The sequence below is a fragment of the Pseudopodoces humilis genome, chromosome 1, assembly GCF_049639895.1.
Source record: "Pseudopodoces humilis isolate 2021_Gansu_Grassland_sample_001 chromosome 1, ASM4963989v1, whole genome shotgun sequence".
Lineage (NCBI taxonomy): Eukaryota > Metazoa > Chordata > Aves > Passeriformes > Paridae > Pseudopodoces > Pseudopodoces humilis.
In genome coordinates, this window is record NC_142200.1 from 124,002,162 (window position 1) to 124,029,655 (window position 27,494).

Sequence of the window (27,494 nt, forward strand, 5' to 3'; positions counted from 1 at the left end):
ACAGTAGTTTTTGTAATTGACAAAGCAATTTACTGCATGTGTGCTTTCTGCACCCCAGACAAATACTCTAACATGTAGTGCACTTTTCTTTCCAGTTCAGATTGTTAAGAAAAGAATTAGTTGTGACTAATTGCCAATTAATTTGCAGTGGTTTTAGGGAGGAGGGGGAAAAACAATTGCACCTACTAATTAAAATTTAAAATATTCCGAAGTGTCATCTTTAGGTATCTGTGGAATACATAATTTCCATTTTAGTTCTGCACTGGATCTGTAACAACCCTGAGCTGACAGCTCTATTAATTTAAAACCTCAGTGATACCTATTAGTACAAAACATGAAAAAAATGCCATTAATCATTTATTTTAATTTTGCAGCTCTGTCATTTTCTCAGTATGTTTAAAAATTATGATGACACCGTAACGTTTTCCAATCTACCTGTGTGAAGGGGAAACGGATCACACTACTTAGGAGAGAGACTAGAGTATATTATTAGAGCTTAATTAATGCCAAACTGATTAGATTTGATTGCACTTTGCACAATGATATTGTTTAGAACTTTATTTAAGATGTGTTGCACAATGCTTTTAAAACAACTAGTCTAGATCTAAGAGATTTTGCCCAAAATGCCACATGATGCAAGTCACAGGTTAATTTTGCTCAGCAGTGCCTACATTCTGTCACTCTGATTCATAACATGATACCCCATACACTCTTGATCACTTAAGGAAGATAGAAGTATTTGGCACTCCTGTGATACAGAGGTGTTGCATCCCTCCATTTCCTGTAAGAGGAACAGCATTTGGGCATCTAGACTGTGAGAAAACCCTCATACCCTCAAAACAGCCAACATCTAAATCCTGCTGAGAACATGTAAAGAAGTGACCACAAACTAAACCGTCCAGCTGGATAAGTCTAATGTTTTTTTATGGCAGCTTTTTCCCCCTCTGTCTTCAAAATACAGTGATATATTCTTTAACTTTAATTAAAATATAAGCAGAGCTGATTAGCTCTGTTACCAGTTTTCTATTGTCAGTTAGCACAGTACTTTAGAACCTGTATTTATAGCAGCATGTCTTCTGAAATAGAAAATAGTAAATGTTTAGGCATTCTGTGAAGTCAGGATCAGGGAGGTGACCAGCACATACTGCAGAAAAAGGAACATGAAAGCAAAACTGACTGACCTAAAAGATACTGTTATCATGCTAAAATTAATGATGCTCACTGCATTTCATTTAGTAGATACATTGTATTAATGCGGCTTCCAGGCATTTTGAAACTCTGACCTGCTCCTAAAATGAATAAATGACTGGTTTACGCATTTTTATGTATTTTTAGGATCAAAAATTCATGGTTCTTCTTTATCAAAAAATTTTCTTTTGACATACATTGAGATATAATCATCTCTTCCTTCAAGAATTAGTCTCTTTCAATTTGACCTAGTATTCCTTGCCACGAATACAGTCACTGGAGATGCTTTCTAATACTAGAAAGGTGATTTCAAAATTGCAAATGCAGTGTTTTTCTGCTAGATAAATATTTACTGGCTATAAAAACTCCCATGGGATAAAAGCTTGGCTTCAATTAGTGAATAAGTGTCATTGGCTTCATCACCTTAAGTTTAGCCTAGAATGTTGGGGATCAGGCTTACAACAAAATCCCTGGTATCTTAGTAGTTCAGGTGGCTATGTACTTGCCCCCAAGGTGGAATTCTGTTGTTTCCTGATTTTATCTATTTTTAAATATAAATTTATGCCAAGTACATAAAATATTTTTTTATATTGTTTTTAGTTGGTTGGGGTTTGGTTTTTTTTGTTTGTTTGGTTTGGTTTTTTTTGTTTTGGCTTGGTTTTTTTTCTTTATATTGGCTTAGGGGAGGGGGATTGTTGTTTTGGGGATTTTTTATTTTTTTCATTTGGTTGGTTGGGATTTTTTTGGGTGGTTTTTGTTTGATTTTTTATTTCTTTTGTTTTTCTTCCAGCAGCAATATAGGCACTAAATTTATGTGTAAAATATTTTCTGTATTACCCTCAAGTTATTACATATTTTCAATAAACTAAGTGATCTCAAAAATTGTTTTCCAGAACTACATAGTAATTTCTGTGAGTGTCTATCATCAATTCCTAAAAATACATTAGGTTAGGATTTTAGCTTTCTGGATTTTTGTCTGTGCAATCTCTTTTTCTCATGTGCATGTGTGTATGTGATTCACAGGTAAATCTAGGAAACATTAAAAATTTAAAATAAGGGTCTTATTTAAAACTTTTATAATTGTGTTTCTGCTAAAAAAGACATGAAGATGATTGCTGAATGGAAGAGAAACTGAATGGTAAACGTCAGTCTTTAGACACTCCCTGTGCACACACACGAAATCTCTATAGAGCTGTAATAGGAATTTTTAACTTAACAAAGTCCCAGTTGCTCCTCATTCTCTCTCTTGCTCTCTCTCTCTTTTTGTCCTCCCATAGAGCACTTCCAATGTTCAGCCCTACTCTGACCTACAACACTATTTCTTTGTCTGAGATCCTCAGTGCTTATTCCCATCTCGAAGTGTGCACTGTTGCTTGTCACCCAAACTCCCAGCTCCAACTCTGGCAGTGCTGCCAGTAGGAGAGCAGAAGCAGAAGTGAGAGACCAGGGCAGAAATGAGCTGCCTGAGTCTTGAGAAAGATAAAATCAGCCTTCTTCTGCCAAAATACTGCAATGGTTCAGAAACATACTCATCTCTTTTCATCAGCCAAAAATAAGATCTTTCAATTGATTTTTTTTTTTTTTTTTTTTTAGGTTAGGAAAGTAAGGAATTGATGAGTTATCATTGTTAACCAATGCAATGTTAACAGACACTACCATGACTAAGTAAAAAATATACTTTAAATTTACACTTTATTGTAGTGTTTTCAGAATGTAAAATATATTTTCCACTATTGAAATTGTGCCTATTTATAACAGTTGAAAATATGTCTTGGAGAAAGGCATATGGGACTCATCCCCATGCATGGTAGTGGTTAATCATGTTCAAGCATCTTAGCTGATCTCAGCTGATGGGAGGCAACATACTGAAGAGGTCGTGGTCTCTGAAACAGATGGCTCAAGCCAAGAAAGAACATTTCAAATGATAAACATTTACTCAGAATGTAATTGCATTCATCCTGAGCAGCACTGAACAGCCCCAACCCGACACACAATCTGTACAGGGTCTCAGGATTACCTCACCTCTTCATACTAAAGCCATCTTTTGAGCTTTGCTCTTTTATTCACTTTAAGATAGAATTACTATATTTTACCTCAGAAAGGAAACTTAAAGGCATTCCTACTGCCACATCATGGCCAAATCTTGCAATAATCCAAACCACTTATGACTTGAAAAATTCACTCACACTAGCTGAAGGTTACTTCATGTCATGATCCTCCTGATCAGGTTGATATCATCCCTGCTCCTGATCCCCAAAATATGTCTTATAAAGCATGTGAAAGTTACAAAAATAGACAATTTTCCAGGACCGGATCATCAGCTGGTACTGACATCAATGGAATAATGCCAGTTTACTTCAGCTACAGATCTGGCTTCCAAAGTGATGCCTGAAGCTGAAGTTATTGTGAGAAAATATATTGGTGCCAGTCTTTGAAAGCCAGTTATTATCCATGTGAAAGTAATCTTCATTGCCAAGAGCCCCCCCCATATGCTATATTCAATAGTAACGAAGAGTGTTGACAAAAAGAGGTCCCACATGAAATTTGAAGTTAATGAACTGAGGTGGCATGAAAATGAGCGTTTAGAGAATAAAGGCTCTAATAGAGTTAAACCAAGACACACACTCAGTGGAGATTTTATGTTTCTGTCTTCTTACATTGTAAAGTAAATTTTCACCCCAAGAAATGTCCTGATCTATATTTTAATGAGCCTCTCCATGTGACATACATTTTTTGTTTCATTTACTACTAGTGAATGACAAGTGAAGGATATTCATTTTAACTTGAAAATGTCAGGTATGCACTTTAAGAGATATATTTTTCCAGTTTTAATGAGGTGGTGTTTCTTTTTGAAAGAAATACCCATCTCTGATGTGGGTACTATGCAGGTGACAACTGATATTTAATAAGTGATGGTTCTTGTATTAGTCGTAGTTCACTAAAGAAAATGTCTCGGATTGCTTTTGAAAAACTCCTAACGTCACTAGCCCAAAGGCAAGATGTGACCTTTTTATTACATAATGAGAATCATTTATTATCTTACAATGTATCTTAAAGTCACAGACAAAATGCCACTTTGATAATTGCTTTCAATTAGCTTTGAGCATAGCATACATTCATAAAATGTCTTCTCTAATTTAGACTCGAATTAGAGAAAATTGCAGACATAATCTACTTTAAGGTTGTCTCATTTAAGGTGATTCGTAGTTCTATATCAAAGAAATCAAAACGGGTGGCTTTGGAGCAGTATTACAAAGTGTTTTAAATAGTCTTTTCAATATTTGAGTCTATTCTATTAACAATTAATTAACAAATTAGAATGCCAGTTCATCTTTTTTGGACCTTTTCTTGTGTATTAACTTTACACTTTTGTTCAACATGGCTGTTTAAGTGCTGTCCTATGGTAAAAGAATACAGCTTGATTAGATGTATAAATAAAGCATGTAAAGACATAGCTTATATCTTAATAATAGGCAACAGCTTGGTCTGTCAGCATGTATGTTCTTTCCAACTTTTAAATTCTTCCTCAACAGCAAGCAATAAATCTCACACTCAAAAATGAAGATTGAATATTGGCATGTGTTTTATTGCATGTGATTTTTTATTTTTTTTGTGTTTAATTTATGTTACTTGTGGAAAAACAATTACACATAGATTGGTCTACTGCATATGGAACATCATTCATAAAGAAACAGAGGTATTTTCCTTTCATCTTAGATTAAATGATGCAGGTCTGGAAGTCATATATAAAGATAAATCAAGCATCTCAGATAGTTGGAACTGAACTAGCTCAAGGGATAACTCTGTTTTTCTTCTTTCTTCCCCAGATAAAAATCACTCACAAGAACCAAGCCCCCATGCTGATGGGACCACCTCCAAAAACTGGTCTTTTCTCTTCTATCATCAAAAGAACAAGGAACCACAGCAAGGAATAAGCCTATGTAGTTTAGTTAAAAAAAAAAACAAAAACAAACAAAAAAACAAACCACAATTAGCTTTGTTGGGCTTTGGAATATTTATGCTGGAAATCTTTCAAGAATTTTAGAATATCTTCTATTTGCAAAATCTTGGATTTTGGTTTAACCGTTCTGTAGCTGAGCTGATGTAAAACTATGCTACTAGAAAAAAATGTTGTCACAGTTTTGTAGGCATTTTGCATGGTGAAAGCAGATGTTTACATACAGTGAAACAGCATATTTTTTGTTGCATGCGTTACCATGTACTAATCTATGGTCTAATTCTGCCATGGAATATGGGAAAAGAATGTCATGGGTAATTTGATTTTCTCTCTTTTCCTCTTCAGCTTTTTCTACTACAATTAACATATGCCAAAAGTTCATTACTATCTCCTCAATCAAATATCTTTGATTGAATAGTCAATCTGACCTGTTTCAGTGTAAAATCATTGCAGGTCTCATTCACCTGTATTTTTAGTTTATCATTTCTTTCTACCCTGAGAATATTTTTATTCAACTAAGTATTAAAATCTAGTAACTTATTCTGATAACTCCTATGTACATGAGTAACTGTACCTGCTGAAAACATCTAACAATATGCACAGTATTCAAATGATCATGGTTGTTCTTGTGTAGGTTTTTGTTCAGATTACAAGTTGATGAAAGTTGGAGCAAAAATGGAGACTAAGAAGATCATGCTGAGTGAAGATAATAATACTTGCAAACTAGCCATCATTGTTTGTTGAAACCCTAGAATTATTTTCATGAGCAATACATCTCTGTAACGTGGCAAACTTTAAATCATTCTGCACATTGACCAATAGCATAGTGCATATGCACACAAATAACCAAAGCTCATGCCTAATTAAAGTGCATTTCCCACCAAAGATTTAGTGAAGGATGCTTCAGAGAAGTGGGTTAATGCATAATTAATCAAACTCACTGGAGTAGACTCACTTCTGAAAATTTACAGTTCTTTTGATTGCATTGTCAGTGTCCAGACAAATGGGGTTAGGGAAAAACATTAAATTAATTTCAAGTAAATACTCACTTTTCATTTGCTCCATGAGTTGATTGACATAGTAACATATGCTAAATATTGAAACATAGATATGAACTCTAAATATTGGAAACTTAAACTTATATTTTTTGTCATAACAATTTATAAATTTATGCCATCCATAATTACTCATCCCCTAAGTTAATCTCTGAAGGAAATGATGAACTGTTGTCTAATACCCTTTTGTAGTCTGCTATCTGGAATCCAAAATTTCTTGTCATAAATTTTGGTGAGGCAGTTGCTCAGGTTTTAACTTTCTTAGCTCTCTGAGAGACTTCCTAAGAGCTTAGAAAACACAATACAGGGGTTTGTCAGAGGTTTGCACAGCACTGTCTAATGTTGAAAGGAAGTCCAAGAATGGCAAGTTTTTTAGTCTTGCATATTAACAATCTCAAAACTTTTTGTGCAGTCTTAACACTGTTCTTTGTTCAGAGTGAGCTGCTTCTCAGCTCTGCATGTCTTAAGTTCTCAGAGATTTCATAAAAAAACAAGAAAAAAGTAAAACTTTGCTTGAAATGCATGATTTCCCATTTTTATCCAGACTTCAAAATGTTAATTATTGATTAAATCTATTTTTATATTGATTCATTCATCCATTTTAAAAATAATACTTCATCATGCTGTAGTGCACGGTACTGTGCATGTATTTAAAGTTAATATCATTTATTTGTTCCTCAGTATAAGAATTCAACAGAGTCCTAATTTATATAATAGACACTAAAATAAAAGTCAGTATATAGTTGGTAAGGATTATGTCTTTGAAATATACAGTCTATGTTCTGTAAACATTAGGAGGTAAATTCCAATTAATGTTTTGTTCAGCATTAGGTAGAAAAATATGAAGGTGATTATTCGCTAAAATTAAGATCTTGTAATTCACCATTCTTGGGTCCAGTGGTGTTGACATTTACAGTTACCATAGGAGTAAACTAGTATTTTTCCTGTGCACTGCAACCACACACACACACAGAAGCATTTGATGCACTGAACTACAAACATGTGTAAGTACAGAGCAAAGGTTATTTGCAAAAAGAAGGAATTTGCTGATATAATATTACGTAAAGTGTATATTGGTTTTATGAAATTATGGTTACAGGTGATAAATATTTTCACATAACTTGACATAGGATTTTCTACCAATGCTCTCAACTTTTTGTGGCGAAAATGTGTTTAAGAACAATATATAATGTGTTCTCTATGATTATATCATGAACATTGTAACTCTGAAAACAAATAAAATTATAAATAAGCTATTACTTAATAATGTATGCAATTTTACATGTGTCAGTCTGTGATAGCAAGTTGGTCACAACACTTTTTTATGTAAAGAGGGATAGATGAGTCCCTGCCTTTAGAATTACATACAGTTCTGAATAGACATAAAAAGTAAATCAGATCAGTTGGTTGGCATATATAAATTCTCACTGTAATAAAATACAGCAGAGCAGCCATTATACTGAGTTAACAGTTCTCATAGCAGAGATTGCCTTTCTATTAATCTTGGTTTGGGTTTTTTTAGCATGGCCTCTAATAATTTAAAACTATTCTCAGGTTGAAAGTATTGATGGTGAAGAGAAAATCTTAGAGTACATAGAACATAGTATGAAAAGAAAATGGATAATTTAATGAGAGAGAATTTCAAAAGGGAAGATTCTTCAGTATGCACAGGACTAATATGAAATGATTCATTGGTGTAAGAAGTGAAACAAAGAATATATGTATATATCTACATGCAGGTGAAATAGATGCACTGTTCTTAGCTTCACTGAAGAGGGTATCTAAACCTACTCTTCACAATGAAGCATTCCTAAAGGCTTCATTAGTGACATTTGCAATGTAAATGACAATTAAAATATATAGGTATTAAATGTGACACTAGATTTGCAAATCTCTGATCGTTGACTGTCAACTGGGCAATGTGCTGACAAAAGAACATGATGTCTCAGTAAAACACTCCATCTTCTGATAGTGGTCAGTCTTTCACGTGAATTCCTGTTAAAAAGAAGTGGAAGAAGTATTTATTGCAGACACAAATAGAAAATTACTGTTTCCAGTACTTGTAAGATATTTGTATGCAAATCATCACAATAGTCTAAATCTAGGTGTAAGACCTCGATTTAGGCTTGTTGGTATGCCTATGTGTATGTTCATGGCAGACCATCTAGCCTGCTGGTACACTCAGGACTCTGATAAGACAGGAAATACTTAGTTTCTGAAACAGGACTAGACTTTCTACTACATTTGCTCACTCTTATCTTAATCTTCTCTAGGATTGCATGTACATCACAACAATGACTAGCTAATATCCAAAATTATTTAAAGCAAATAAAGTTACAGATTTCAACAAGTTTCAGAATATCAGTGTAAGAAGGAATCCAGACAGCTGTGGTAAGAAAGGCAGAAAAATTAATTTTGTATTTTTCTAAATATTTAGGTTACTATTTGTTTGCCAAGATTAAAGTATTTTAGTGATTATTAGTGATTTAGGGTGCTAGTGGTACTCTACAAGTTACTGCCTTCAACCCCAACTGGCTTCTGGGGTTTGTAACTTTGAGGCAGACCATAGCAAGACCAAGACTTTCTGGGAAGCAGACCCTTCCAAGAGGTGGTCTCCCTTACCTCTCTGTAGAAGTGACTGGGAAAATGGCTATAAAATTGAAGAAAAGAGATCAGGAAGAATTATCTCTAGACAAGGAAGTAGGAGAAGATCACAGAACTCTTCTATGGAAGGAGAAAACAGATGCTCCAAGTGAAGCGTGATGCAGTGGCATCCACAAAAATGGTTGTGGGACCTGGGAAGCCAGATGAAGGCACTCAGGGCTAATGAGCAGCAATGAGCTAGATAAATGGGTTAATTACATTTATCTGGAGAGCTCTTCTATTCAAGGGTGAAGGAGTAAAGCAGGATTTCTTTGTTTTGGAAGCAGAAAGGCACAGAGAAATTTGGGCTGAAATAGACAATATAACTGAGCCTTTCACGGGAAGAGAGAAGTACTTGCAAGCAAAGGGGAGCTGAAGGATTGTCAAAAGAAGGTAAAGGACTTTCCAGAACTTTATCTATTTCTTTCATAACCTGAAGAAAAAAAATGAAGAAAATTCACCTTTGCAAAACAGCAGTTTGCCAGGCTACTAAATGGTTAGCCTGAAAATAAATAAATAAATTTAGAAAGCTGAGGTGGGCCAGAGGAGCACAGCTCAATGTTTTATGCAAGAGCGGTGAAGAACGTGTCGGCCTGTTGTCAGCTAATTGCTGCTTGTCTCCATCTCCATCAGGTCTGAAAGCATTCTGTTTTCTCTCTGTCCATAAGGAAGGAAACTTCTTGTGGTCCTGCTGAGGTGAGTAAAAGCCTTACTGTAGCCCTGGCTGGAAAATGAATAAAACATGGGCGAGACCTGGAAGCTGTTAATGAGAAATAAAGTAATAGCTTAAAATCTGTGGCATGTGAGGCTCTTGAGGGTGTGCTGTGCAGCAGCAACAAATGAGGTAGAAACTGTCCTCATGTCTGTCAGGGTTTGCTGATGTCTGCCCAGCCTGCACTTGTGCCCTGGGGACCCTGATGGCTCTTATTCCTCCTTTTTGTTCACACTATGAATTTTCAGTTAATTTTGAAGTAAGGGGGGGTTGCCCTCTTCTGTTTTGTGTGTGTGTGTGTGTATGGAGGTTTTCCATTATCAAGTTCTCTTAACTTTACAAATACCTATGAAGATGAGAAGCTCCTCTATGACCATTGACTTCAATTATATGAAACTGCCTTACAGCTTGAAGCTATAAACAGGCAACAATACTTCTAGGCATCTAGAGTCTAGGTATGGTGATAATCAGAGCCTGCCTTCTTTCCTTTCTGATTCATGATTCAAAGAGGCTCCCTGAGAAGCACCTCAGGGCTCCCTTTAAATGTGACTCATAAAAAGAGTAAGTGATAATCATCAGGCTTTGTTATTTATAGAAACAGGGTAGCTGTGTTGATGGTAAAGAAGCAGCTTCATGAGAGGTGCCCATTCTAATAAACATGGGAAATAATTTACTGGATCTGAGTGATAAAGAAATACTTTGAAGTTTTTGGGTCAATTTTTATTCTAGTGTTGATATGAAAATACTTAGCTGCTGATAGACCTCTTTGAAATAAACTTTTGGTTGGCTGTTTTTTACCTAGGGTAAAATTTGCATTAATAAGCTGCTTTTTTTGGACAGGAAAGTGAACACTTACTCTTTTGGTGAAAACCATCTTTATGAGCCAAGTTGTGCCAGCTAATAAGATAATTGTCGATCTTCAGGGCTGTCAATCTATTTACATTAAGTATACAAAAAAAAGCTCAGCCAGCCAAACCACATTATAACAATTCTTCTTTGGACTATTTGTACCTGCAGAGAGAGACTGATGATAGCTTTGTTCCTTGATGAGGTGATCATTGCAAATGAGCATTGTCTCTGTAACTTCTGCCCAGCCATGAGCCACTGTTGCAAAGGATGTGGTGTAGGGTTTTTCAGTGTGGTGTTTTCTTTTGTTGGATTTTTTAGTAAATATAAATGCATTCTAAACCTCTCTTTTTATCCCAGAATGATAATAATTCAGACTTTGATTCAGACAGATATAAAATATGTTTCTCATACACATATGTAAGGCAATCAAATGCAGGAAGAGCTATTCCATCTAAATTGAACTTCCATACATTTCAATTCAGTCCTATTATTAAAGGAAAAAAGATAGAACTTGTTAATTTAGGTAACTTGAGAAAATTTGGGGGGGAGGTGGAAGTGTGGGTGTATGGGGCTTATCTTCTAGTAGTATGACCTTGTTACAACAAAATATACATAAAGATTAAGGAACTTTTACCTCCGTGATATCAATCACTGTTTTCTTTGACTATAATCTGAATACTGATGGGGTGGGTTTTTTTGTTGTTTTGTTGTGTTGTTTGGGATTTTTTCTGGAAAACTAGCTAAATCTTTCTTTTACTGTTTCAATACAAATAGTTTACAAGAAACTTTGAAAGATTTGGTCCAACTGCCTGATTTACAAAGTCTAAGCTTGGACTGAGATGCAAATTCAGGCCTTCATACTTCGGCAGTAGTGCTGGTCAAAAATTCCTTAACCTCTGTTTCATCAAAATTCATTAAATTGTGTGGATGATCCTACTGTCCCTAATCAATAAATTTTTTCAGTGGATTCCCATTTCAGAGCAAAATAAGACTTTTTAAATGTCAAAATATTTTGTCCTTGAATGTCAAAAGGAAATGTAAGGTTTTGTTTGATTCATTATTTCTGGTTCATTAATGTAGTGATTAGCATTGTAGTGTAACTGACTTTTCACTTTAAAAAGCAAAATGTGAATAAAATGACACTATTTTTAATTCACTTCAAACATAATTCTAGTATTTCCTTTAAGAAAGATTTTTAATTCTTGTATTTATTCAAGATCCTGCAATAAACTTTCAAGCTTTGTGCCTTTACAGTTTACAGTGGAGTAAAAGGCTGCTCATCAAATTCTAGTATTTTTTCAAAATACTTGCATTTTTGGTATTCCAATAGGTACACATCTCCTAAGTGTTGCATTTTTTATTGTTTCTCTTTTTTTCAGATTAATTTATAAGTACAAGTGTACCTGGTCGCTGAACAATGAAGGGAAGTTACATTATTAAGTTATTGTAATTACTATAAAATAAATGAATCACAGAAGAATATTTTAGAGTAGGCATTGTAAAACAATTATTATATAAACAATAAAACAGTAACAAGTTACTGACAAGGATGATAAAATGCTTGTTTTTATTGTACGGTACAGAAGACACTGTAACTTAATTGAAAATAATCATTCAATCACATTGATACGGCATATATGTGTCACTGTAATTCGCAGTCTTTCTGGTGAATTATCAGCTACTGCTGTGTGATGGATACTCTGTGAACTCTTTTTAAGTCAGAGTTGCCCAAAACATGTACACTGTCTGAAGTTTTGCTAGCTTCTTTCAGGTCACTGTACTTTTATCACTAAGTACTGTCTACCAGATGTCTAACACAATTGATACTATGTTCAAATTCTTGCTGTGACAATCATCAGTTTTACTTTTATGATCTTGGAACACCAGGTTAGTGGACTTGCATGAGGTTAATGGAGATTTTAGAAAATGTTACATTTCTTTGGCACAAGATAAGGTTCCCTTCTGATGGGAGTCCTGTCACCTTTTAAGATATAACAACTTTCTCTGTCAAAGAGTTGAGATATTAGTCTGTGCAACATGATTTACAGTTTTTCCATGGCTTGCCTGATGAATCTAAGGCAAAAATATAAATCTTATGGCAGATGCCAATCGTTTCCTTTTGGTATGCATTTAGAAATACGTATTACCGTGAGAGCTAGTGAAAGCATTCAGATATAACCAGAAAAGCTGTGCTGACAACAGAGAGCACTGCTCCATTTCTGGAGTCAGGCTCAGGCAGAATTTTGAATGTCCAGAAAAGGGTTAAACTCCCTTTATTCGTTTCTAGGGTGACTTCTGTCTAAAAATGCAAGCGTACAAGTAGGTATTAAATACGTCTGTAACTTGCTGCTGTGAATGCTCATACGTCTGCACAATATTTCTGCTGTTTTCTTATCTCAGATATAGCATGAATGGTAATTTTTAACTATGCTTCCTCCACAAAGTACAGTGAAATAGCACAGCATAAAAGCAGATTTTAATAAGTGCAATTAAAAAATGTGTTAAGGAACCCAAGGTACTTTCTCATCCAACATCACAGGACATTAAAGGGATTTGCAGGGAAAGAAAAAAAAAAAATCACAAAATGCCAATTCCACCTATTCTCAGTAAAAGTTTCCAACACAGAGGAATTCTAGCCAAATTGCAATGTCATTGATTGCTTCATTCGAACTTGTTCACAAATTAATTTAGATAGTTCCTACAATATGATCCTTACCAGCCACAATTGCATAAGGGGGGATTGAGACTATGGGCGGATCTGGTTCCCCTTACACCCGTGCCATGCTATTTCTGCTACACCAGTGGGGATCCCTTGAGAGCATTTCAAGTCCTAGTGTAGAATGTGATATTAAGTCATAGTTTTGGAGACTTTGATTGAAATATAGCCTTGGTTGAGACAATTTAAACTTAAGGATGTGGATGTGGAGTTCCAACTCCACTGAAGTCCTTGAAAGCCTGGGTTTTATCCCTGCCGTCTTGTGGTAGGGCTAGGAACATCTTTCCTGCCCCGGCTAAAATGTCTGCAAAGAAGTTCAAGTAAGAGATTGAGCAGTTATGTGCATTCACACATCTGTAAAAACCTACTGAATGGTTGCACCTTTGAAGTTTCCCCATACCATTAGCCACAAAATGAGGTCACCAGGTCTCTTCCTTTCAGCAGAGTGCTCATGTTTTCCTTTCTCACTCTTCTGTGTCCTTAGCAATCCTGTATTTCCGTCTCCAAAAGCATTAGCTTCAACATGCTGTATTAGAATATGTTTTCATCTACACAGTTCTGTAGGTTGGTGGTTTGTCACTAGGCTGAGAAATGGAAATTTTTAATTTCTCAGGTTAAGGAACGAATCAGACTCTGGTTTTCTAGCAAACACTTCAGTGCTGCAAGTGATGTTTTAAGAGAGTCCTGCTCAGTTAAAGACCTGTCTTAAACTCCACCCTCCGAATCTCAAAGGCATGAGAATTTTCAAGCTCCAACTAGGTGGAGTTCACACATCACTGTTTTATTTTGCATCTGCCAATTCACATGTAAATTTTATGGATTCTGTGTCTAACTGTGCCTCTTCTCACTATTCAGAGCCTTAAAAATATACCCTTAATGTTTGAATCACCCTGCTGGGGTAATGTAACACCGAACTTGAGTATGAATGAATACATAGTTGCTTTGAACACAGCTTTTTAGGACTTCAGCAGAATATTGACTTGGTAACAGATTCTGTGCTGTTGCCTTAAGAGGCCCTGACACAGCGCTGCAAAAACCAGGTCTATGTACAGCATAACACAACCCACTCCTAATTATTTCTGCCTAAAGTAGCTGCTGCTGTTGGATTTCTTGTCTTTCATGCTTAAAACAGCAGTGACGCAGTAGTGAGTCAGGCCTTTGCCAGTGCTTCAACTGCCAGGGCTAGGTGCTATATAAAAACATTTAATTTTTTTTTTTTTCTAAAAGCTGACATGTGTGTAAACCTTGATTAGGATGTCACAGGTCTAAGGTATGCAAATGGTGTACAAAGAGTACATCTTCAACCTCCTACATTTACATACTGCTTTTTGTTTGCAGTATCAGCTAATGTCTGTGTACTCTGACTTCTGTTTTGTAATTTTTTTGGCACCCACTGCACACCTTCAAGCTTGCTCTGTCTTATGTATAAAACCAATCTCATAGCTCATTTTTTCAGTGTTATTAACATGTTAATCACAGTTAGTATAAAGCAGCATATTAAAACATCAAATAGAAACATTTTGTGGCAGTTTCATTTATAACTAAAAAAGATGGAATTTTCTAAAAACCCAGTCTTATTCCTTAAAAAACTGTTGCATGTAGAGCTATAAAAATATTTTAAGTTAATTCATTGCTCTAATCTAGTGGCAAAGAAAGGCTGAGAATGCTTATTTGAAGCAATAATTTGTCATGTGACAATACATAGAGAAGATACCAGATTCTTGTCCTAATTTATTTGATTTTGATTATTTCTGAGTCTCATTCAGATATTGCCATGCATGCCATTAAGCTGGACTGCTGCTTAGCAGTTCTTTGACTTCTGGGTCATCACTGTTGTATCTTAATCTTCAGTCATAAAATAGTAACTGTTTGTCTTAATTCTCCTAAGTCTTTGAAGTTTTTGTTTGTTTTCCCATCACTTTGTTTTTCATATACTAGTTTGCTTACTTTGCTTCTTTCATACACTTCTAATTAGAAGTACTTGTTACAGCCCTTGTAAATTTTCTTTGCTATTCAGATCCATTCAGAGTTCACCTCTAAAGGATTCCTGGTCTGTCAGTTTGAAATCTTATCTTCTGTCAGGAACCATTCTCAGAATGTTTTCTTCCCTGACACCCTGCCCCCACTTCCCTTTCTTTCTGGTTACATTAGGCACAGATTATTTATTTGTCTTTTCTTATGAGGCCCTCTTGTCTACATTGACAAAAAGTATTTTTATGTCTATGCCTAAAAACATTTAATGTTGAAATCTCTCATTTCATAAAATCTCTTTGATAGAAAGGAAAATGCTTATTCATATGAACTACATCCAGTCAAGCCATGGCAATATTCTTTAGCCAGTAGTTTTATATTTTAAAGCAAATATTTTGGCAATTTTAGCATATTTAGTACACAATCAAATTTCTTATGGAAATGTCTACAAAGCTACTCCATTATCTTCCTTCAAATCCTTCCTTCAACTATGTACAAAAAGACCATGTTGTAACTACTACCACAGAAATCAGAACCTATTGTCTTTTATATTCTTAAGTGTCTGTACATAACAGCTTTTAAATTGCAGGCTTGCTTTTAGGGATGGGGGGAAGGGAACTCCATGTTCTGTGGTGTTAGATCATCTAGCACAATAGGAGTTCTGCTCTACTACTACATCATTTAAATGTTAGGCCAACGGAGATCTATCTATGTAATTTCATGTTGGCAGATGGATTTATAGCCCACTGATGATTCCATTGCATGTCCCATCTGTACATGATCTGCAGGAAACATGAACCCAGTGAGAGGATTTACTGTCACAGTTTTAGCTTACTGTTCTGATACTTTTGTCATTCATTCTCTCTTCTGTTGGTCAAAACCAACAATCACCATATAACTGGGTTGTATGGAAATTTCACTTCTTCCCACTGCATTCTCCCCACAAATAGAAGAATCTATAAAATCTTTGCTTCACAAGGGCCCTGTTGGTGTGCTTCTTTAAAATCCCAAATGCCCCCTTGCCTACAAAAAAGAAAAAAATGAAGGTGTGGTGGACACATGTAATTCCAGATCCAGCAACATTGGAGACTTTTTAGGAAGATGCTGAATAGAGCAAGTTTGCACACTTCTTTTCTCTCCTGCATACCCCAGAGAAGCTGGCCTTGTGAATTTTTTAACATTTAATTGATTTGCCAGTGATCCAGGATCAGAAAGATGCAAAAAAACTTAGTCTGGATTTTGACCTGTGTTTTCAGCTAAAAGACCCTAACTGTGATAAGGGCATGCAAGGTTAGAGCTTAAAGGCTAAATCTGACTACCTGAGGTCACAAAGAGAGATTCCTGGCCTAAAGTGCCTCCCTAGGTGGGGTGGCACTGTAGTGAGGGAATGGATCACATCCTCCTCTCTCAATATGTTTTATTTATTTTATCTGCTATCTATCTTCTGTGACTTTGTTTCATTTCCATTCCTCCAGTGAGAAGCTGCATTGCTGGGGCTCATTCCATAACTTTAGTGGGGGAAGTTGCAATAATAAAGACGTATATATATTAAAAATGAAGAGAAATAACAAAATGCGGAGTTTGTCATAACTTCCAGTAAGCTACTCCAGTTTTGTTGCCCCTACCTGTTATTTCCCCTTGGTGTTCACCCAGGCAAGATGTTTTCAGGGATAAAAGAGAGAAAGTAAGATTACTCGGAGTCAGGGGAAATTAATGTGTTATTTGCAACAGAGGTGAAGTACAGTGCATTGTATAGAAGGCAGCTTTAATTAAAACCTCTGTTTCAGAAATAGAATAAGTAGGTTGAAGTCCAGGTGAAAGAAAGGAGGGGGGGAAAAAAAGTTGCATTGTCTTTCATTTTCCTGTTTTAGAGGCTGCCTACAAGCTGAGGGCACTCCCTGTGGCAGGCTATGCCTGGTTTGTCACAGGCTCTGCCGGCAGGTGAGGGAACTCACTGGCCTCAGCCTGCTGGGTCAGCTGCCTTTTCAGTAGCCTGGGTTCTGCAGCCTTCCCAGTCTCTGTTATGAAGCAAACACTGTCTTAAATCTACATCATACTGGTGACCCCACCCCCTCTCTAATGGGGCTCACTGGCCAGACTAAGTTTTTAATAAAACTTAGGAAAAGTATTTAAGTGTAGTTAAAAGGTTGCTCCTGATATTTTGTGCCGCCTCGGACGAATATTTTCAGTCAGTTTCCATCACTGTCTTTAGCTGCATGCCTTGCTTTGTTTTCCTGTACAGCTAATTCTTCTAGATCTTCAGACCTTCTTAACATAGGAACTAAAATGTCAATGAACTTACTGTATAGTATTTTTTTACGATATATTTTCTGTCAGGGAAATGGATATGGTTCACCTTCCACCCATTTGCTGACCAGGTAGTATGCACAGAGAAAACTGAGTACTAAAAGGATTCAATATTTTACTTCTCCCAAGATTCCCAAGATATATTTCTTTTATTTGTTACAGTCCGTTCCCTGAATGAAAATATAGAGGAAATATCTCTATTGCTGTTTTGTGCATTTCCCTTGCAGAAACGCCAATATTTGGACTGGAATCTAATTTATTGTAATGCAATTTCACAACAATCAGCTGAATTGTTCTAGGTTTTACATGATATTAGAACCCAGCCTGGAAGGTTGGTTAAAGTAAGATGAGGATAAGAGTTGTTCTGGAAATTATTTCAGGCTGACTCATCTGGTTTGACTCTACAGCCACCAATGTGTTTTACAGATGTAAGAAGAAATTCCAGATTCTGCTAGCTGTACTGACAGTGGTGTTCTTACTGCCTTGAGTGGTCCTCCCTTCCAGCAGCAGTATGAATTGCAAAGTTTGGCTCCCGTCCCCAGGAGAACCTACCTATTTTGGAAGAGATCTTTAATTCAGCAAACCTGTCTGTAAGAGGCGAAACTTTCTCAGCTCCTTAGAGAATTATTTATCAGTCATGTTCAAAGTGCTTTAGTAAAGCAAAGAAAGCAAAGTGGTGTTAAATGTGAGACTTCCATTTTTAAAATAGATAACTAGCTCTTACACAAAGTTTTTCATTCTGTATGTTAGACAAGAAAAATACAAATGAAACTTTAAAAAAAAAAAAATTTATTTGCATTACAGTTATAAAATTGTTTGCTTTTTACCCTACAAAATGAACTTTTGGGAGGGCTCTCAAATTCTCATTGAGAGCTTGCTTAGCTCTGACTCAGTTCATGTTGGGTGATGTTGTGGTCTCACCACTACTGTTTGAAGTTTTCAGTTTATTCCAAAGGGGGACTTCTTATTAATGTACACGGGGTGCAAGCTTATTTAAGGTTTGCTTGAGGAAGAGATTCAAGAGCTCGACTGAAGATTTTGAAAACTGACTTAGAGTTTACTGAAAGGGCATTATCAAGACAACTCTTTTCAATGAACAGAATGAAGCCTGAAAAACCCACAAGTCAAGACTGGTTTTGTCAATTAAACACCTATTTCACCACAGGCAGCTATGACTCAGGACCTAACCTGAGGTGTGTGACTTTGCTTGTTCTTTTACTCCCCGAGAGCATTTGTTCACTTACTGCCATGCAGATAATGCATTGCATTTCACAGCACAGCAAGTTTAATCAGGACATGTCATCATTAATTTGTACCGATATGCACTGATGGACAGGGTTTTCCAGGAGCATGACTAGCTGTTTATCAAACGATCATCAGTTCTGGAGAAGAAATGGTGCAATCCCCCTGTTGTTTTACAGCATCTGCTTTATCATCTGCTCACAGGAGTACCTTTTTTCCCCACTCTTTCTCTGGGTTTCCCTTTGTAGCTGTCACTTGTAGACAGCTTCATTTATTTCTGCTGCTTTCTAATTCCTTTAGGAGAGATGTCTAAAAGATGCGCTTGATTTATTGAAACATGTTGTATAACTGAAATGGTTAATGATGGCAAGACAAGACTAAATACCACAATCTGCATTTGATTTCTGAGGCTTTCCTGTTATTTACAAAGTGTCTCTTTGAGTACCATAAATAATTTACAGTTCAAAGTGAATAATTCTAAGTGCTAAAAAGCCAAATTCACATTTATTTCATTTGCTAATGTTTTCACAATATAACACAAAGCATAAAACCCCCCTCTCACTGCTCTGTAGTTTAACAAAAGAGCTGTTAGATTAGCACAGAAACTCCAAAGGACTCTTATAACAGCAGGTTAAGGAGAAGTATCATTCTTCAGTCTCGTAGTCCCTACTATGGTAAAATTCGAACTCCAAACACAGAGAATTTTACCTGACAAAAGACATCAAGATTAAGCTTTTAGCATGCAAAACTTACCTCACAGGTACGTGGGGGTTTTTTTATTGCTTTAAAGATGTTAACAGTGGGAATGACTCTGAAAGCTAATCCTACAGAATGATTTAATTTTATTTGGATGTATTGTGACTTGTCTGTAATTGGTAGAAGTAGTGCACATGACTTACAAAATTAATTCATAATCACAAACACTAGAAGAAAAATAAAGATTTACAGAAATCAAAATATTTGTCACTGATATGCACTTGTGCACATCAAATTTAAACAATTCTTTCTATTTTTGTTACTGTCATGTAGTCTAAGCCAAGTTAAAGGAATTTGTAGAAGCATTTGCTAGTTGAACACTTAGAGTATTTTATCCAAAACATATAAGTCCTTATTTTATAAGTCCTAGCTCTTTTTGAAGCTAAACATCCCAAATGCTACTGCCAAGACAAAAAAAAAAAGGAAAAAGAAAAAAGCAGCCATTGTTGTTGGCACAAAAAAAAGCAAAAGCTTAACTAGAACAAGAAAAGCTTTATTTTTTGAAAATTGAACTTAATATCTGTATAATGATTATCACATTGCAAGATAAGTGACTTCACTAAAAGATTTGCTGAAGGAGACCAGGTCCTGTCTCTCATTTTCTGGAAAAAGATAAATATAGGTTCTGTCTCACATTTGCAGACCGAACAAATCACTCTAGGGGACATCTCATTTAAGGTGAAATAAAGAATGAGCTGTATCTGAAAACAGTATCCAATATTTGAAATATTACATAATTTTAATATTATGGTATCAAATATTGACCAAAAAAAATCAAATATCTGCAGAATTCTTGTAAAGAGAGGGAAGATGTTAAGCATCTCTCTGTATTCAGTTTATTCCAACAAAATAGTCTTAGAACTATCAGCACTGACTTATGAAAAACTTGGCCTATCAGACATATTTATTGTCTGTCATTATTTATGCACCAGCTTTTCTGAATGATCGATGTTTCCTTTGCCTACCAAAACTGATATAAAGGATTGCTACACTCGCAGTTAAAATAAGTCTCTAATGTTTAATATTGCCAAATGACAACACAGTAGTGTAAAGAGTGAAGAGAAAAACAACCACTGCCCAGAAGGAATTTTAGGAAAATAGATACTAACTCATCAGATTGACATTTCGGTGCTGGGGACAGGTTCATAGTTGAGGTAAATAGGAGTATTTGTCTCGGAGTCAGTGGAGTTGATTTATTACCAGCTGAAAGACCAGTGCTAGACCAACAAAGTCCCAGCCCTGTGAAAGGACATGTGCTATTCTCGGTGAATACCAATGGGGTGGGCCTTTTGAATGGGCCTGAGTGGATGTTTTGTACGTCTATGTGATTTGGCAAGGGGTTCATTTTCTGAAGCCTGAAACGATTTACAGATTTGGAGGAAGAATTCAACCAGATGAAGGGAAAGGGGAAAAAAAAAAAGAGAAAAAGAGGCCAAGATTTTTGGTAAATAAAACCATAGGGGTGGGTGTCTGTGCTACTTCTGATAAGTGAGAAGGGTACTTCCACTGCAAGCACCAGCCTAAAAATATGTCTGCATTAAGGGGATTGTGCCCTCACTCTCCAGTTTTTAAGATGTCTCTCTATTGTGGTACCTGGTATACTTTGAATGTACTTTGGAGCAAGCCTAGAGTGTATTTTGGGAAAGAATGAGTAGATAGACTTTTTCATGAGGAATACCTGCCTCAGGATAAGGACTTGGATTTCTCTCTGATTTGATGGGTATCAGTGAATTTGAATTTGACAGCTAAAGAAATGAGAGATTTTGTGGCAGGCTAAGAAGGTGCTTTGTACCAAGCTTCCAACTTGAACTCTCAGGACCCTCTATTTCTTCCAGAACTGTCAAGGAAGAGTGCAGAGATATGCAGGAGAGGAGCAAACAGACTGTGATGCACTGGACACTTAGGTTGCAAGGGCTCAGCCTGAGCTAAAGTATTCTGGTGCACAGAATGAGATTCTTAAGTGTTATATTTCATGTAGCTGTTGATACATAGTTTTCTTACAACCGTTTCTTACATTGTCCTTCATGATACCTTAGTTTACCTTAGAAACCACAGCTGTGAAGTGGGCTATTGCTTGTGAAACACTTACTTCAGCTTTTTTTAATGAGTTGTTTGTCAGCATTTCACAAGAGACTTGCAGATTATTGAATCTATTCTAGTTGACACCATTTAGCAAAAGAATAATCTTTTATGAAATATAAAGGTATAACTATATATATATAAGCATATTTATGAACCGGAGACTGCTATGAATGTAGTACTTATAAATTAAATGTAACAGCTAATTAAGAGGTGCAGTTTCAATGAAGTATGGATTTGGTCTTTAAATCTGAAGTTTCCTCCATTTAAAATAATCATTATTGTATTGATATAGCCTTAATAACTAGCATGCAAAGCAAAAGAGAGAGGGACAGTGTAAAATGCTAGAAATCCTTGAGCTGTATATTCAAACTGAAATGTAGTTACAACTGCAGGCAGCTTTAATGATAATGTTAATCGTGTCCCCTCCCCCAACCCTCCAGCCTCCTCATCTCTGCTAACATTCAAATCCACTATTTCTTCTGGATTTCATTTGGCAGTCACATCCCACTCAATATGAAGGCGTGTAAAAGAGAAAAATCAGTCTGCTAGCATACTATATTGAACCCAATTTCTTACTCATCTCATGGCACTAAGACTTCTTTTATCTGCAGGAATGCCAACTGATAGAGCAAGTGACAGATGAAGCAGTCACTTGCAACAGTTTGGCTACAGAATTAGGGATACTTTTCATCCCCATTGTGAAATGCCCTTTGGTACTGGCAAAAAACTCCAACAAACCAACTCAAAAACAACAACAACAAAAAAAACAAGAGCTTGAAAAATCAGCGACATTTTCGAAGGCTTCCAAATTAATTAGCATCCAGATCTCACATTCCTTTGTACCATTGCAAGAGAACTCCACATTTATTTTTCCTAAATAGACAAATTGTTGAAAGCCACCAGTTACTGACCTGTTAAAGAGAGAAGTGTCCTTACTTTCTGAAGGGCTAGGGTTACTCTTATTAAGTTTTCTAGTTCAACAACATGCAGAATGCTATGGGAATTCTACTGCAGCATAGGGAAGACATACAATTTTTTAAAAAGGTAGTAGCACTGTATTTCAATCTCATCCTGTCTTAAATACTATTATTTTTATTAAAAAGGTTTCCTACTTAACATTTAGGGTTTCTGATCCTCTCAAAAAAAGAATTTCTTACAGCTGAACTTTCAGGCAAACTTCCATTTTCATTTTTATTGTATTTCATTTAATCTTATTAGTAATTAGACCTTGTGAATTCTTTTGAAATATTCTTGTACAAAAACACAAATTAGAATCACAAAAACATTTGGATATATAACTCTCAAGATCATCAGGTCTTAGCCTCTTGCATAAAAGTCTTGCAGGACTAATGTCTCTGAGGTTAGACAAAGGCCTTGTCCAGTTGAGTTTTGAATTATGTCCAAGGGTAGAGATTCTAGTTTCTCTGCTACAGTGTCTGACCACCTTTCTGGTGAAGATCTCTTCCTAGTGTCTAACTGGAAATTCCCTTCCTGCAAAATACGTGTATTGCCTGTTCTCTTCTCCACCGGTTAAACTGGTCAATCTGCAAGTGACCCAGATCTGCCCTTCCTGAAAACAGGTGTGACATCTGACTGTCTCCATTCCTCAGAGTTCCCACTCATGCTAGTCTATTCAGTGACTGAAGACGTGTGTCTCAGTGAAACTTGCTGGCTTCCCTCAGCTGCCTCTGAAGATCAGTCTGGTTCCATAGATCTGCATGTTAAATTTGCTTTGAGTCCTCTATGCTTCATATTAACACAAGTATAATACATGTCCCAGTGTTGTTCCCCAGCATTAGGGGCCGAACTGAAAGAAGCCTTTACAAGTTGCAGCAAAGCAAAGCAGATTATCGTGTTCCTCATCCTTTTCTTGTCTTCTGTCATTAAGTTCTCTGTCCCATTCAGCAATGGGTCTACACTTACTCTTCTGAGATAATAATAACTTCTTAACTGCTTCTTTTGTACTTCCTGACAGCTGAGCTTTGGCTTTAATAATTTTACAACTGAATGCCCAAGAAATATTTTTGGGTAGCTGAGCATTACTTTCAATTTCTGTACAATTCTTTTTAGCATTTGAGCTCATGCAGAAGTTTCCTATTCAGGCAAGCAGGCTTCCTGTGCTTGACCTTTTGGCACATTGGAATGGAAAATTTTTGTTCTTCTTCTGTTGTTGAAGGTCAACCAGCTCACCTGGCCTCCTTCAAGTCAGTTGCTCATGTGATTCTGCCTACAAGTTTTACTTGACTATTTGACTTCCTCATGTCTCTCAGGATTTTAAACTCTGTCTTCTACTCAATTCTGCCAAGGTTATCCTTAACTGCTGCATTCCCAACCAGTTATTTCTTATTTCTGAATAATAGCTATGCCAAGACGGTATTACCCTCCCTACATCTCCATTGTTTGTCAAAAAAATTTTCCCAGATGTTCTCCATAAATTTTGTGTATTTCTGTTCTGTGGTTTCCCTACTCCAGCAGATATCAGTATGATTCAACTTCTCCTTGACAAACAAGGCCTGCAGCTACAAGCCTTCTTCCAGGTTTTTCAAGAAGGCTTTGTCCATTTCATATCAAGGGGTATGTCATCCATCCCTTGCAGCCCTCCAGCCGTGGTGTCACCTTCTGTCATGTCAAATTGGGCTTGTGAATGTTGTCACATATTATGACTATGTACATAACTTTTTGTCACTGAAATGTAGAGCACAAATTCTTGTGCTGTTTGTCTGCATTTGTCACCTTCTCTGAAAAATTGCTTACTCAGATTGGGGGCTTGCTTTAAACAGTCTCTGAATTCACATGCTTAAAACTTTAACCTGAAGTGCAGGTTAAAGCACAGTTTTTCTGTGGTATGCATGCCCTGAGTTTGTAGTATAATGCAGACTAAATTATAGTATGGAATCTTTAGTTCTCTGCCAAAAGGACCTACACATAACTAATGTGAGGCCAGGGAATAATACAACGGTGTCTCATCTTGGAGGATCACTAGGTGCCCCAGCGAGCACGGTACAATGACAATATATAGACCAAGACATGGCATTGCAGTTGGGTTCTTGCTCCAGCTTAGCCTGTACTATCTGAGGTTCCTGTCAACAGATTCTGCTGTACAGGTAAAGCTTTTGTATTTTACATATGTGTGTATGGCCATATAAGTAGGGCTACGTCGTATCTTGAAAAATAATACCCTCTCTTACATCATAACAACATAAGTTGTGCAGACATTGTTTTGACTTACTGAAATTTATTCTCTATCTCCACAATGAAAGAAAATTAATTACTTTAGGTTATCTTTCACAAAATGAGAGAAAATGTTTGTTCTGTCTTGAAGGAGCAAAAAGACTTTCATACACCCATGTACATCAGAATAACTGAACTTTGAAGAAACCAGAAAATGGTCGTTTAATAATAGTGCATTTGTTTTCCTCTTACCTACTCTGTTGCTCAAAGATTTCACCTAAAAGTTGTTAAATATCTTTAAAAATACCTGAGTGATCTGGTGTAGCAAAAAGGCAAAGTTACTCAATTACATCACATAGACCAGCAGTGGTCTAAGAGCAGAAGCTGATTGCAAATCTTATGACTGCAAGATTCACTTGTGAGCCTCTAAACATACATACAGAACTTGTTTATGTGGTGTGTATAATATATGTGTATATATATTGGAGCCATATATTCCATATATTGGAACTCAGGGTTCTTGGACTCATAAAAGGAAAGTCCTTATATGACTGTATTCTTGTCACTTGCCTACACTGAAGTGGAAAATTCTGGTTCTTTTTGAGCCAACTCAGCTCTTTGGGAATTGTCTTTTCTCTTAAATACTTCAAATAAAATGCTAGATATTTCCTCAACTCACTAAAATTAGTTCAATCTGGTTTACAGCAAAAGAGACAGTAGCTTGGTAGATGATTTAAACAGATGACAAGTACGTGAATGATTTCTTTAAAGACAATGGATTGATCACCATTGTGACAGCAGAAAATGTCTCTAGGGTTTTTCTGTAATGGGGTTCTTTTTTTTAGAAAAATTTCATGACCCATATTTTTGTAAGTGATCAGAAGGTACTCAACTACTACAGACAAAATAGTAATAATTCTTTCTTCCCCTTCTGTGGAGGAAATAGCTCAATTAGCTATTTTTATTTCCCTGCTCATATGTATGAGAGTAGTTACCATCCATGCAAAAGTTAAGTCCACTCAAGCGAGTCTCATGAATTTTATCATCATTAAATGGTGTCCCTTTAACAATGCCTTGAAAAAGTTTTCAGTGTCTAGGATTTGTGGATTGGTGGGTTGTTGCTCCAGTTAATTTTATTTCCAGTTTTACAGATCCTGAGCACATTGATTGGAAAGGAATTTCCTTGCATTTCAACCAAAATTTAAAAATCCCTTTTTTTAGTCCTTCTCACTTTCATCTGCATGGTTTAGTTACTCAGGATGAATAGGAACATGCATTATCCCACTGAACAAAGGAACTATTTTTCATTAAAGCAGATCAAATGGGGTTCATAGACACACATAGAAAAGTGGGTTCCATTCAACTAACATCAGTCAAATGAAGCTGGGACCTTGGATGATTATACGTTAATAAACAACTGCAGAATTCTGAATGCAAGTTTATAATTAGACTATTTTTAACTGAAATGCATGTTGATTCAATCAAAAATTCAGGCAAATTTTGGAGTATATAACAAAGGGGTGATTTATTTTTCTGAAACCTGAAGGAAAAAATGGTGAGAAAACTAGAAGAAAAGCCCCACAGAAGGTGCACAAGAGACATTAGGGGAAATTTCTGACTAATTTGAAAGCTTACATCTTTAAAAAATTAAACAAGTGATTTACCAGAGCAATAAGGCAAAAATCAAAGAGAAAATTGTGGCTTAGATTTTGTAAGGATAGCAACAAACTACTCAACTGTTCTTGGTCTCATTTCTGTAGCTGCTTGTCTGGCATACTGTCTGGAACCCTTTAATTCAGAAACATCTGGCAATAAAACTTAGAGATTACCTTTCATGTTTTCATCACTTTCAGTCTCTGAGAACTCTGCTTCCTTGTCTTTCAAAAAATAAATATAAGGCTTTTTGAAAATTTTTCATAAGTTCATGGAATTGGATTTCACTTTTGTGTAACAATACAGATATTTAATCACTGCAAATGAGTTCCAGGTGCTGGAATCTTCACTCCTCAGGCTAAGAATATCTTTCTGAAATAATTGTACCTCAGTAATTTTGTTCCTATATAAAAATGTTCACTTCATCTCTCACCCCCAATTGATTTGTGGTAGTATTTAACTATTTTTATTTTTTTCATCAAAGATGCCTCTCTTCTTCATACAAAGATATATTAGTTGATTATGGGACCAGAAAAATAAGTTATGTTTTGTGTTTCTTTAAAATATTATTTAATCTTGCTGATTAATATATGAAGCCTTACAGATTCAAAGGAGTTGCAGTGATTTGAGAATATAAATCTTGAAAAATTGGACAGAGAATAAATATCTATTTTTCAATGAGGAAAAAAATCTTCCTGGGGATTTCTGGGTGGTATTTGACCCATATGTATCTCTTAAAATATAACAGTTTTATAAAATAAAAGTAGTATAATTTTAGAAGTGGTTGAGGGTCTCTATGTTCTCCAATTTTTTAATTGAACCTTACACTAAATAAAAACATCCTTAGAATTATCTGCTACTTCTTCCATCCATTTTATTCCAGAATGAGCTGCAGATTACTCCCTTTCTCAATCAAATTTTCAAGAAATATATTTATTTGTTTGTTTATTATATGACTCAGTATTGTTTCTGCTTTGAATTTTAGCAGTTTTCTTTGGTCACTGGGTGAGAGCTTTTATTTTCACTCAAGCAGCTGTCTACTGTACACTGCTGTATCCTGCATGCTACACAGACACACATCCTATAAAGGAGCAGTGCTCCAAGAGAATTGATGGACTTCTGGCATAGAATAGACTGTGGGATTTGATTCTCTTCAGTATAAGCGGGTTTTGGTTGTTGCTTGTTTTTTTT

The 27,494-nt window shown here is 35.9% G+C and overlaps 2 protein-coding genes across 11 annotated transcripts in view; both read left to right on the forward strand.

Annotated features, from left to right (window-relative positions):
* Nucleotides 1-7,468, forward strand: part of DGKB (diacylglycerol kinase beta) — a 407,361-nt gene extending 399,893 nt beyond the window's left edge. For all 10 annotated transcript variants that reach the window (XM_088052622.1, XM_088052624.1, XM_088052617.1 and 7 more), the window contains one exon: nucleotides 5,016-7,468. In XM_088052622.1, the coding sequence (XP_087908748.1) occupies nucleotides 5,016-5,123 (108 nt within the window). In that variant the 3' untranslated portion in view covers nucleotides 5,124-7,468. The remainder of the gene's footprint in view (nucleotides 1-5,015) is intronic.
* Nucleotides 7,469-9,104: 1,636 nt separating this feature from the next.
* ETV1 (ETS variant transcription factor 1) overlaps nucleotides 9,105-27,494 on the forward strand; it is a 115,219-nt gene continuing 96,829 nt past the window's right edge. Inside the window, exons 1-2 of the mRNA XM_088054446.1 lie at nucleotides 9,105-9,237; nucleotides 9,478-9,540. The gene's annotated coding sequence lies outside the window, so the exon portion shown is untranslated. The remainder of the gene's footprint in view (nucleotides 9,238-9,477; nucleotides 9,541-27,494) is intronic.